This window comes from Xyrauchen texanus, chromosome 5 (genome assembly GCF_025860055.1).
Source record: "Xyrauchen texanus isolate HMW12.3.18 chromosome 5, RBS_HiC_50CHRs, whole genome shotgun sequence".
In the NCBI taxonomy this organism is placed as follows: domain Eukaryota; kingdom Metazoa; phylum Chordata; class Actinopteri; order Cypriniformes; family Catostomidae; genus Xyrauchen; species Xyrauchen texanus.
Genome location: NC_068280.1, coordinates 45,366,015 through 45,378,960, shown reverse-complemented (window position 1 = coordinate 45,378,960; position 12,946 = coordinate 45,366,015). Strand labels below are relative to the sequence as shown.

General features: G+C 38.5%; 1 protein-coding gene across 1 annotated transcript; it reads right to left on the bottom strand.

The window, feature by feature from the left end:
* Positions 1-309: 309 nt before the first annotated feature.
* fbxl18 (F-box and leucine-rich repeat protein 18) lies at positions 310-12,092 on the bottom strand. Its single transcript, XM_052127167.1, has 5 exons — positions 11,903-12,092; positions 10,605-10,802; positions 3,133-4,706; positions 777-995; positions 310-674 (listed from the first exon to the last, which is right to left on the bottom strand). The coding sequence occupies exons 1-5, from the start codon at positions 11,990-11,992 to the stop codon at positions 524-526; spliced, it is 2,232 nt and encodes a 743-aa protein (XP_051983127.1). The 5' UTR covers positions 11,993-12,092; the 3' UTR covers positions 310-523.
* Between the last annotated feature and the right edge of the window lie 854 nt (positions 12,093-12,946).

The window sequence follows — 12,946 nt, the reverse complement described above, 5'->3', positions numbered from 1 at the left end:
TCCTTATTTTCACTTTCCCATAATTTCTTTATTTATAATATTTTGAATCTTATCTAATCTAATATAAACAGCTTCAAGCTCCCATTGGTTCACATCACAGATAGAGCTTTCTTGGAACAAGATATCTACAGTATATAACCTTGCTAGCAGCTTGTTTCACTTCCCCCAATAAGTGTTTTTTCCTAATTTATAGACAATAGATGTCTGATGATTTAGGGGTCTATGTTCAAAGGCCCAACACATTTAATTGTTCCTAAACTGTGTCAAGCATTACAAACAAAGGACGAGTAGATAAAACATGATGTAGGTTTAATTTTGGCACATACACAAAGATAACATTTTCAGTTGGTAAAGAGTTTGTTCATACTGGCTGGTTGGTGTGAAAACCAAAACAAATGTTCAAACAATTTCCCTGGTATCCACCGATCAGATTTCTTATATTCATTAAACAAAAAGAGATTTCTCACTATACATATTTTTTCTAACAGAACAGCACTGATCATTTTCTTTTTCTGGGTTTCCATCACAGTTTCATGGGCTCCTCAGCAACACGGCTTTTGAAAAGTGTGATCTCATCTAGGTGGCAAAGTGGCATACCCCTGATGACATGTGCCAGGTCTTCATGTAGTAAAGGGTAAATCACCACACTAAGTGCTGGACGAGATGTTGAGAAACTGCATGATGAGAGGGTAAAAATGTTAATGTATTTAAATCAGTTTATTAACAGAATAATAATTATAAACATTACAGAAGAGCAGAGGATTCTCAAAACGAACCTGTCCAGCAGGGTTTTCTGCAGTGTTTTACAGGCCACCAGTGTTCCGCTCATGAACATGTGGCACATGACGACATCTTCACAGCACTGCATGAAAGCTGCCACTGCAGAGGGGTGGAAGGTTCCATGTCGAGAGACGAGACACAGACGACGCAGCTGGTGACAGTGACTAAGAGCTTCAAAAACTGCAGCATTCGCATTAAAGTAGGGCTGCTCCAGCCTGCAGTTTCACACACATAAAAGTGACTACGTTATGAATTGTTAAATAACACATGGCAAAATTGCAATGTTACAAGAATTTGTCCTCTTACTTTTTCCTTTACTTGTTTTTTTTTTTTACGTGTAAACCAAATTAAAGATATGTAAATGGTTTACTAAAGAAAAGCACAGTGACTGTTGTGTATCATTAAATTTAATATAAAAAAGTAAATTTGGTAGCCTAGATTCCAGGTGTTGAGGCATCGAAACGAATATATGAATAATAAAATCATCCACGCTTTGTGAGAGATGCCATTTCCTTGAGACTGACTAATATGATAGTCTGTAAGTGACACAAATGCTTAGTTTACTGAGCAAGCCAAAGTGACCAAGTCAGTGCACACACACACACACACACACGGACACACACGTACGGCCAAAAGTTTCAGAAGGAAATTGTTACTTTAATTCACCAAAGTGGCATTCAACTGATCACAAAGTATAGTCAGGGCATTACTGATGTAAAAAACAGCACCATCACTTTTAGACAGGCCCCATTTCCAGCAGCCATTTCTCCAACCCCTTATCCTTGTGTAATCATGCTAAATTGCTAATATGGTGCCATTATATCAAACACAGATGAAAGCTATTCGATTTGTTAAATGAAGCTTAACATTGTCTTTGTGCTTATTTTTGAGTTGCCACATTATGCAATATACTAGCATGTCTTAAGGTCAATATTGGGTCAAAAATGGCAAAAAAAGAAACAGCTTTCTCTAGAAACTCATCATTCAATCATTGTTTTGAGGAATGAAGGCTATACAATGCTTGAAACTGCCAAAAAACTGAAGAGTTCATACAAATGTGTACACTACAGTCAAAGACAAAGAACAACTGGCTCTAACATGGACATAAAGAGATGTGGAAGGGCAGATGTACAACTAAACAAGAGGATAAGTACATCAGAGTCTCTAGTTTGAGAAATAGACGTCTCACATGTCCTCAGCTGACAGATTCATTGAATTATACCCACTCAACACCAATTTCATGTACAACAGTAAAGAGAATATTCAGGGGTGCAGGCCTTATGCGAAGAATTGCAAAGAAAAAGCCACTTTTGAAACAGAAATACAAAAAGAAAAAGGTTAGAGTGGAGTAAACATATAATTGGAAAAGAGTGTTATGGATCTTAACCTCATTTAGCCTTTGTGAGGTCAGTTAGACTGTAAGGTGCGTGAGAAGTGCCCGACAAGACAGCCACATCTATGGCAAGTGATACAGGAAGCGTGGGGTGAAATGTCACCAGAGTATCTGGACAAACTGAGAGGTAGAATGGCAAGGATCTGCAAAGCTGTCATTGCTGTATGTGGAGGATTTTTTTGATGAGAACTCTTTGAAGTTCTGAACATTGTTTTCAAATTGCAATAGTAATTTTTTAAGTTATTAAGGTCCTGACTACATATTGTGATCAGTTGAATGCAACTTTGGTGAATAAAAGTACCAATTTCTTTTCATAAGAGCAAAATATGTACACTATTGTAGTCAGCCTGAAATCAACTAATCGATAACCACATGTCTGTATATATACAGTATACATATACATTATATATGAATATTCAAAATATATATGTATGCCCCTTTATGTGTAATACTTTTACTTATACTAATACTTAAATAGTGCTATTCATAGATTATTGTATGATTCACTGCAGTTCTTTCTGACAAGTCACACTGCATAAAATCAGATATAATATTTTCAAAAGAGCCCAGATCAGAACTGAAAATGTCAGATTTAATGCGATTTTGCTTTTCACACTACATCCAAACAATTACCGGTATGCAAAATACATTTTAATGGCTGGTCAAATAAATATTTAAGGGTGGTAAAATGTCTCACCAACCACTGGCAGATGTGGCAAAAATTTTACTTTGTAGTACCGGTAATTTGGACCCTGTTTGAAAAGCAAATTAAAACATATGCAATTCTGTCATGACTGTGCACATTGTGGTGGTGCCCTCTACAGGAGAGCTACTGTCTTGAAAAGAACAGATTTGCAGCATAGTTGACAAGATAGGACAAAAACCATTAATAAAACGTATACATTTGATTAAATTTATGGGTTGCTAGGAGTGTGTTGTGTAGTGATATGTGTGCTCACCTTAAGTCCCTGAGCTGTGTGCAGTTTGTAAGAGTCTCAAGCAGGGCTTGTGTATAGTTCATGGTCTTTAAGGATCCGAGGTTCGCCAGTGATAAGGAATGAAGGTCCTTGCACCCCTGAACAAGTTCCATTAGTCCTGTTCCCTTCAGCACTCCAGGTAAATGAGCAAGGGTGAGCTTGCGTAAAAATTTCAGCCCTCTTAATGCAGCTAACTCACCATCTCCGATATTATAAGACCAGGAGCAGGCGGCAGGGTCCTTGCGGATGGCAGGCTCATTGCGTGGCATAGCAGAGGAGAAGCCTGCGCCAATAAGCTCCAGCTCTACCAGGTGGGGACAACCTTGAAGCAGTGGTTGAATGCACAACCCCCTGTCCCCCTGTTGATCTCCACTGCCTGCGAACTCTGTTCCGGGCCGATATGTGGGTACGCCGATGCGGCTGCTCTTCTTAAGGCCAAGTAACAATGATCCTGAGGTGAGATTTGTGTTTGAATCTGGCATGTTCAGAGGTGCTGGTGAGGATTGCGCCAAGGCACAGACAGGAAGTGCCAGCGAGCGCAAGGAAGCAAGTCGTCCTAAGGCGCCACACAAGTGCCCATCCTGCCCAGCAGGAACAGCATGGTGGTAGTGCGTTGCAGATAAATTAAGGTGAATAAGTTGTGGACAACATTCAGTAAGTGCTTTGACACTCTCTGCATCCATTTCCTCCTCACCCTTACCACAGCTATCAGGGATAGGGCCTTGACCACAACCCCGCAAGTTGAGACTCCGTAGGGGTGTGAGGTCACGGCCTGCACTAAGGAGCACATGCAGTGGGTTGAACCCTGGAGATGAACATCGTGAAACATTTAGGTAAGCAGGGCAGCCATGTGCTAGGACCCGCCCTAGAATAGCACCATCCAACCACGTGCGTGGAAGCTGAAGGGCGCTAACTGTATTTCCCAATGACGACGCCATGCTTTCCATTAGCGCCATCATGGCTGCTGGCCTTGGAGGGGCTGGGCCAGGCACAGAGAGAACCAATCCCGTAAGACCCTCTGGCACTCTCATACTGAAGACTGCCAAATAGAGGGCCAACAGAGTACGATTGACCTCACCAGGTGCCAAGCGTGCAGAAAACCAACGCAAGTTCTGGTAGTGTGGCACGCTGCTTTGGCCCACCATGAGCTGTGCACAACCACCTGCTTCTCTCGAGACCTCACTGGCCTCTAGATAGAGCCGCAGGCTACGCAGTGCGCTGCAACATGGCACCACGCCATACGAGGGAGTCAGCAATGTCTGCTTGAGCTCCTGAAGGCGCGACAAAGCAGCCTTCCCCTCTGAACTCAGCTGTTGGAGGTCAAAACCAGGGCCAACATCCAGAGCTAGTGATCGCAGAGAACGAAGAGAGGTCAGCAGATTTGAGAGACGAACTGATGTCAATCGGCAGCCTGAAAGATCCAGGCTGACCAGGCCCTTACAGCGGGTCACCTGATCCACCGTAGTGGCAGCCAACCAGTAACAGCCACTCAGGTCCAATGTCTGGATGTCACTGGACAGATTCTTCAGGAGTTGTCTCACAGCACCGTTGTTTGCCTGAGAATAAGAAACAATTCAAATGTAAGGATTTGAATGATTTTTTTTTCTCTTTGCTTTACAGAGGAAACGGCTGTTCCAACTAGCAAATCGGTTTATGCACTAGTCTCATACAAAAACTTTTATAACCTAGAGCTGCTGGAAACAGAGCTGTTTAGGTTGTAGTCCAAAAACCCGGAAGACACTAGCATTTTCGAGCCATGGGTTCCCTCTGTAGTTGAAGAGTATATATATATATATATATATTCCCTTTTCACCCCACCGGTCATGGACTGCCCTCTGCTCCCAAGTGCATTGCAATTTCCTCCGTCTTCATGCATTCTCTCCACATCAGAGTGCCACCCACCAGTGGTTACCTGATGTTAAGATCCTACATTGAAATCACTGAAAACTGAGGGACAATTGAGGCAATCGAAATGCTTAATGAAAATTAAAGTGCTTCCCAATAGTGAATCTCTGATGTTAAGATCCACCTCAGACATTCAGGGCGAGTTGTGGGACCCAATCATCACACCAGAGAGAGAGAGAAAAAAAAAAGCAGCCGTTCTCTTCGACTCCCATGAGGGCAATACAACATGCAAAGAGTTAAAGGCATGCAAACCCCAAAGTAGGATGCCCAGTGCAGAACTTTTTGAGTTCTTAAAGGTGGCGCTGTAACTATACATATGCATTTTCGTGATATGCAAACTTTGTAATATAATACAGTGAATTATTATAATACAATATAATAAATATTTAAGTCTGCAAGGGGTGTGCAAATTCTTGAGATAAAAAGCTGTTTATGTTAATTGTTCTTCGGTACAGACGCAGTATATAATATATAATGTTGGAGTGTCGATTCAATTGAGGGAGTTCACTGTGGTATTAATATTTAAACCTCCGAAGAGTGGAGAAATAGCAGAGTGAATTTATGAAGTTGATTTTTATATGAAGCTCTTTGTCTTTCATTAGTCATTTGATCGTTAAGTAATTGTAGGCATTGTGTGATGGATACTTCTCTTTTATTTTTCCAGTTAATGAGAATGGTTGAGAGGTCACCTAGGAGACATGAGGATGGAATTGCAGGAATATCACATTTAAAGAAGGTTGAAATTTCAGTGATAACGTCATTCCAGAATTAAGCAATGGATGGGCATGATCATAGTGCATGAAGATAGTTGTCTGTTATGTTGAGAGTACATTGTGTGCATTTGTCTGAATCTACTATCCCTATTTTTACAAATTTTATGTTGAATTGTGTGCTCGGTGTATGATTTTGTATAGAATTAATGGTATGTTTATATTTCTACTAAAACTGAATATATTGTTACAGAATTGTTTCCAGAAGTTATTATCAGTGGTGATATTGAGGTTCTGTTCCCATTGTGTGACTGGTACTGAACATGATGTGTCAAAAGATAATAGTAAATCGTATAACTTAGATAATAATTTTGTGGAGTTACTAATTTTATTAATAATACCAATAAGTGGTGGTGTTATTATTTGTGTGCTTCTTTGATAGAACTTCTTATTTGTAAATGGTAGGAATATAGATTTTAATTTATGTTGTATTTCTTTGTCAGTTCTGAGAATATTATTAAGTTATTGTCTACGTAGAGATGGTGCAAGCGTGCGATACCCTTTTCAATACATTTTTGTTAATTAGCAGCGTTTTATTTATAGTAAAATCAGAGTTATGCCAGAATGGCGAGTAGATACAGTGGGTACGGAAAGTATTCAGACCCCCTTAAATTTTTCACTCCTTGTTATATTGCAGCCATTTGCTAAAATCATTTAAGTTCATTTTTTTCCCTCATTATTGTACACACATCACCCCATATTGACAGAAAAACACAGAATTGTTGACATTTTTGCACATTTATTAAAAAAGAAAAACTGAAATATCACATGGTCCTAAGTATTCAGACCCTTTGCTGTGACACTCATATATTTAACTCAGGTGCTGTCCATTTCTTCTGATCATCTTGAGATGGTTCTACACCTTCAATTGAGTCCAGCTGTGTTTGATTATACTGATTGGACTTGATTAGGAAAGCCACACACCTGTCTATATAAGACCTTACAGCTCACAGTGCATGTCAGAGCAAATGAGAATCATGAGGTCAAAGGAACTGCCTGAAGAGCTCAGAGACAGAGTTGTGGCAAGGCACAGATCTGGCCAAGGTTACAAAAAAAGTTCTGCTGCCCTTAAGGTTCATAAGAGCACAGTGGCCTCCATAATCCTTAAATGGAAGACGTTTGGGACGACCACAACCCTTCCTAGAGCTGGCCGTCCGGCCAAACTGAGCTATCGGGGGAGAAGAGCCTTGGTGAGAGAGGTAAAGAAGAACCCAAAGATCACTGTGGCTGAGCTCCAGAGATGCAGTCGGGAGATGGGAGAAAGTTGTAGTAAGTCAACCATCACTGCAGCCATCCACCAGTCGGGGCTTTATGGCAGAGTGGCCCGACGGAAGCCTCTCCTCAGTGCAAGACACATGAAAGCCTGCATTGAGTTTACTAAAAAACACCTGAAGGACTCCAAGATGGTGATAAATAAGATTCTCTGCTCTGATAAGACCAAGATAGAACTTTTTGGCCTTAATTCTAAGCGGTATGTGTGGAGAAAACCAGGCACTGCTCATCACCTGTCCAATACAGTCTCAACAGTGAAGGATGGTGGTGGCAGCATCATGCTGTGGGGGTGTTTTTCAGCTGCAGGGACAGGACGACTGGTTGCAATCGAGGGAAAGATGAATGCGGCCAAGTACAGGGATATCCTGGGCGAAAACCTTCTCCAGAGTGCTCTGGACCTCAGACTGGGCCGAAGGTTCACATTCCAACAAGACAATGACCCTAAGCACACCGCTAAAATAACGAAGGAGTGGCTTCACAACAACTCCGTGACTGTTCTTGAATGGCCCAGCCAGAGCCCTGACTTGAACCCAATTGAGCATCTCTGGAGAGACCTGAAAATGGCTGTCCACCAACATTTACCATCCAACCTGACAGGAGAGGATCTGCAAGAATGGCAGAGGATACCCAAATCCAGATGTGAAAAACTTGTTGCATCTTTCCCAAAAAGACTCATGGCTGTATTAGATCAAATGGGTGCTTCTACTAAATACTGAACAAAGAGTCTGAATACTTAGGACCATGTGATATTTCAGTTTTTCTTTTTTAATAAATGTGCAAAAATGTCAACAATTCTGTGTTTTTCTGTCAATATGGGGTGACAATAATGAGGAAAAAAAATGAACTTAAATGATTTTAGCAAATGACTGCAATATAACAAAGAGTGAAAAATTTAAGGGGGTCTGAATACTTTCCGTACCCACTGTATGTGGTGATAAAAAGTGACTGGTTATTTTGTTAATTTTCCACCATGCTGCCAATGATAATAATAAACTGTGTTTGATTGTGTCGCTAAGGTGGGGTAGGTCAAATATTGCCATTTCTTCGCATATCGATTTTTCGAATTGTAGCCATGGATTGTGAAAGTGTTTTTATTTCATTTTTTGTCCATTTGCTAAGATATTGTAATTGAGCTGCTAAATAATAATTTAGAAAATTGGATGATGAAAGGCCTCCTTGGTCTGGAAAATAAAACAAAACCTAGAAAGGAAACTCCACACATTATAAAAGGGTAACTTTTATAATGTGTGGAGTTTCATTCTAGGTTTTGTTTTATTTTCCAGTAAAATGTACATATTATGCAGTGTAGTGTATCAAACCATTTTTTTGTAGGTTGTATTAGGATCATTGTGAAGAGGTAATTGATTTTTGGCAATATAGACACTTTGATAGTGGCTATTTGTCCTATGATGGAGAGTGGTAGGTTAATCCAACGTTGTAGGTCATATTCTGTGGTTTTTAATGCTGGTGTGAAATTGAGATTAAACAAGTCTGAGAGGGTGGGGGAGATGTGCATTCTAAATATGTAATGTTATCTATTTTAAAAAGGCTGTTGTGTATTCTAGTGTTTGTAAAATGTCAATATAATGGAAGGATTGTAGATTTGGTCCAGTTTATAGAATAGTCAGATATATTAGAGTTGAATGATTTCTTTTAGTGATCTATCTGGATTTGTAGATAAAGTAGAATGTCACTGACATGTAGTGACATTTTTTGGTTGGTGTTATTGGATGTAAAGCCTATGATGTTGTCATTTTGTCTAATGGCAGCAGCTAAAGGTTCTGTGAATAATGCAAAGGGTAGTGGAGAGTGTGGGCACCCTTATCTCATCCCTCACTGTAATTAGAAAGCTGATGATTGTATGCCATTTGTGATAACTGATGGTGTGCTATATAGTGTTTTGATCAAGTTCATGAATGACTTTCCGAAACCATATTTCTCAAGTGTTGAATAAAGGAAGCGCCAGTTTACTGCGAGTTAAACAATGACTGTATTGGTAATTTGTTGTTTACAGATGTTCATTATATTAAATAAATGACGTGTGTTGCTTGATGAATGATGTCCTTTTATAAAGCCTGTTTAGTAAGGGAGGATGAGAGATGATATGACAGATTCGATGCGTGTGGCTAATGCTTAGCTGATTATTTTTATGTCCGTGTTAATAAGAGACAAAGGGGCGATAACTGGAATGGTTCTTTATTTGGTTTAAGCAGAACTGAAATTTATGCTGTGTTCATATGTGACTGTGATATGGGAGTATGGAGGAATTGCATTCGATTTCTTTCATCATTCTCAAGAATAGTGGTGAAACAGTAGACCAGAAGTGTTTATATAATTCTGATGGGTAACCATCTAAACCTAGAGCTTTGTTATTTGATAGTGAAAAAGGGTCTTATTGTAATCATCGCATTTTGTTTTGGATTTCATCTAGATAAGACTATGTTGTTTACATTTTATTTTAAATTTTTCTTCAGTTTTCCTTTTTCTTATTGCTATACAAAGTTTTGTAAAATGGCCTGAATGTTTAGTTAATTTCTTCAGAATAATGGGTGATTTTATTTTATGAATTCTTAATTGCAGATATTAGCATTTTCTAGTTTTTTCCCCCCCCAAGTAAGCTAGCATGATATTTTCCAGATTTGTCATTGTTCAAATACCTGGTTCTTAATCATTGTTTTTGAAATTTATGCATTTTGGCAGACGCTTTTATCCAAAGCGACTTACAGTGCTCTTATTACAGGGACAATCCCCCCAGAGCAACCTGGAGTTAAGTGTCTTACTCAAGGACACAATGGTGGTGGCTGCGGGGATCAAACCAGCGACTTTCTGATTACCAGTTTACCAGTTATGTGCATTAGACCGCTCTCAATGGGGCGCGAGGTAAGTTGTGTGTGGATCGCTGAGAGTAGCATGAGCCTCCACACATCGAATCTCCGGGGTGTCATGCATGACAAGCTACATGATAAGATGCACGGATTGACTGTCTCAGAAGCAGAGGCAACTGCGACTTGTCCTCCGCCACCCGGACTAATGCGAGTCACCATGCCACCACGAGGACTTACCAAGTAGTGGGAATTGGGCATTCCAAATTGGGAGAAAAAAAAATAATTATATATATATATTCTTCAAAATCTTTATTGTTGCAGAAGAGATGTGTTCATTCTCCATCTTTATGTGATTTTACTATAGTTTTTGTTATGAAGAGTTAATGTAATAGGTGCATGTATGATGATTGAGTTTATTGCTCTATTGGAAATGTCTGTGATAGTGGAATTCAAAGCTTAACAGCTCAAATAGAGATGCACTAATACAGAAATGTATTGGCTAATATGATAGCCAATAATGATTAATGTTATGCTTCCAAAATTGGCCAATTTATACTGATGATGATCATTTAAAAATATGCAAATTTTGGCCGATATAGTCACCAAAATATTGTGTACAATATCCTCCCTACAGTAGATTTTGAAAATCTGTATTTGTTGTGTGTGTGTTATACATTCTTACAGTGTATTCTTTATGCAGGTGTATACGGGCAGTCAAGCTCTTGTCCAGACTGAGTGTTCGCAGTTTCTGGCACACCCGGCTCACATTGAGCATCAAGTCATGGCTTGGAATGAACCAGAGGATATTCAGTAAAATCTCATCGGAAAAGTCTGAGATGGTGACAGATGTTTGAGAAATGCTGTCTGAACAGCACAAAGCCTGGAAAGCAGAAATAAGCAAAGATTAATTCATACATCTGCCAATTTGGCTTGATTGATGTGCAGACATATTAAACACGCTAATGATAACCAGTTAAAGGAATATTCCTGGTTCAATACAAGTTAAGCTCAATCGACAGCATTTGTGGCATAATCGTGATTAATACACACGCACAAAATTCTTGCCACTCCTTTTCTTTAAAAAAAAAAAAAAAAAAGCACAAATCTGGGTTTCAGTGAGGCACTTACAATAGAAGTGAAAAGGGGCCAATTTTTGAACATTAATATACTCACTGTTTTAAAAGTATAGCCACAAGATATAAACAACATGTGTGTTAACATCATTTAGTATGATAAAATCCCTTACTAACCTTTACTGTGAAAGTTATAACCATTATACAACTTCATTGCCATGATGATGTCAACAAACCCTAAAACTACTGTAAAAATTATGATTTAAACAACTTATAGGTTTTAACCGAAGAATTAATGTTAGTGCTTTAATAAAATCATAAGCTTCAGATGTTTGCATTTAAATCTTTTATGAATTGACCCCTTTCACTTCTATTGTAAGTGAGTGTTTTTAAAGAAAAGTAGGGATGAGTCAAAATAATTTTTGAGGTAATCAACATTATGAAACAAACGTGTTGACTGATCTTAACTTGTATTTAACCCGGAATATTCCTTTAATTGTTTGCAAAGTATGAAATATGATGTCATGACGAAACACAAAGTAACTTGGTATTAGCCAGCACCATCATTAAAAATAGATTCAACAATATGACAGGAATATTCTGTAAAGCTTCTTGCACTCTTTGATCGAGATCCCATTTTAATTTATTATTATTTTACAGCAACAACAATAGCTGAAGTAACTGTGGTATTTTGGCATAAATTACCATGCAAAACATTGTGTATTGTACCTGTGTACCTTTCCAAAGCATAGATCATTTTATGTCGAAACAACAAGATGTATTAATCCTTATGAAACGTATTGTTCTTAAAATGTATCGATGTTAAAGACTCACCAAAATGTAAAAGCAAACTAGCCTGCTAACTACCACTGTTAGCAATAATGATCAGTCCCTTACTTTAACTTACCGTTTCAATTTGATTATCCATGATGTTTTCGGGAAATGCCTTTGGATATCCACATCTGTAATAAAGACACACAAATAATTTCCATCTCATTAGGTATATTTACAATTCATCCATTGAAACCCTGAAGGCTGGCACACTCTATAGACTGGCACACACATAGCGGTAACGAGTAGACGGATAATTTAGTACCGCCCGGTATTTTAGAGCTGTACCGCCGGAACGTTTTACGAGGCGATATCCGGTATGGTAAAAGTCCCTGGGTGCGGTCTGTACAAAAGTGGTGATTTACATTCATTTTTTTTTCTAAAGTGATAATTTGTTAATGATAATAACAACACGAAATGACACAGAGGCACTGCTTACATTTGGAAATTTCTTATATAGAGTTTAAATAATCATGATTAATATGAGACAAAAGGATTAGAGGCCTTTGCTCGATACATTTACATGTGTTATTTAAGAATGTAACAAATTAAATACATTTTAAACATTAATGGTAAAATTTGTGTTCATTTTATATCTCTTTATACAGATACAATATACAAGATTGAGTGCATACACACACATTGGTGGTCAAAAGTTTGGAATAATGTACAGATTTAGCAGTTTCGGAAGGAAATTTGTACTTTAATTCACCAAAGTGGCATTCAACTAATCACAAAAAGTGTAGTCAGGGCATTACTGATGTAAAAAACAGCACCATCATTATTTGAAAAAAGTTATTTTTGATCAAATCTAGACAGGCCCCATTTCCAGCAGCCATCACTCCAACACCTTATCCTTGTGTAATCATGCTAAATTGATAATTTGGTACTAAAAAACACTTGCCACTATATCAAACACATTTGAAAGCTATTTGGTTCGTTAAATGAAGCTTGACATTGTCTTTGTGTTTGTTTTGAGTTGCCACATTATGCAATAGACTAGCATGTCTTAAGGTCAAAAATGGCAATAAAAAAAAGAAACAACTTTCTCTAGAAACAATTGGTCAATTATTGTTTTGAGGAATTAAGGCTATACAATGCTTGACATACAAAGGACAAC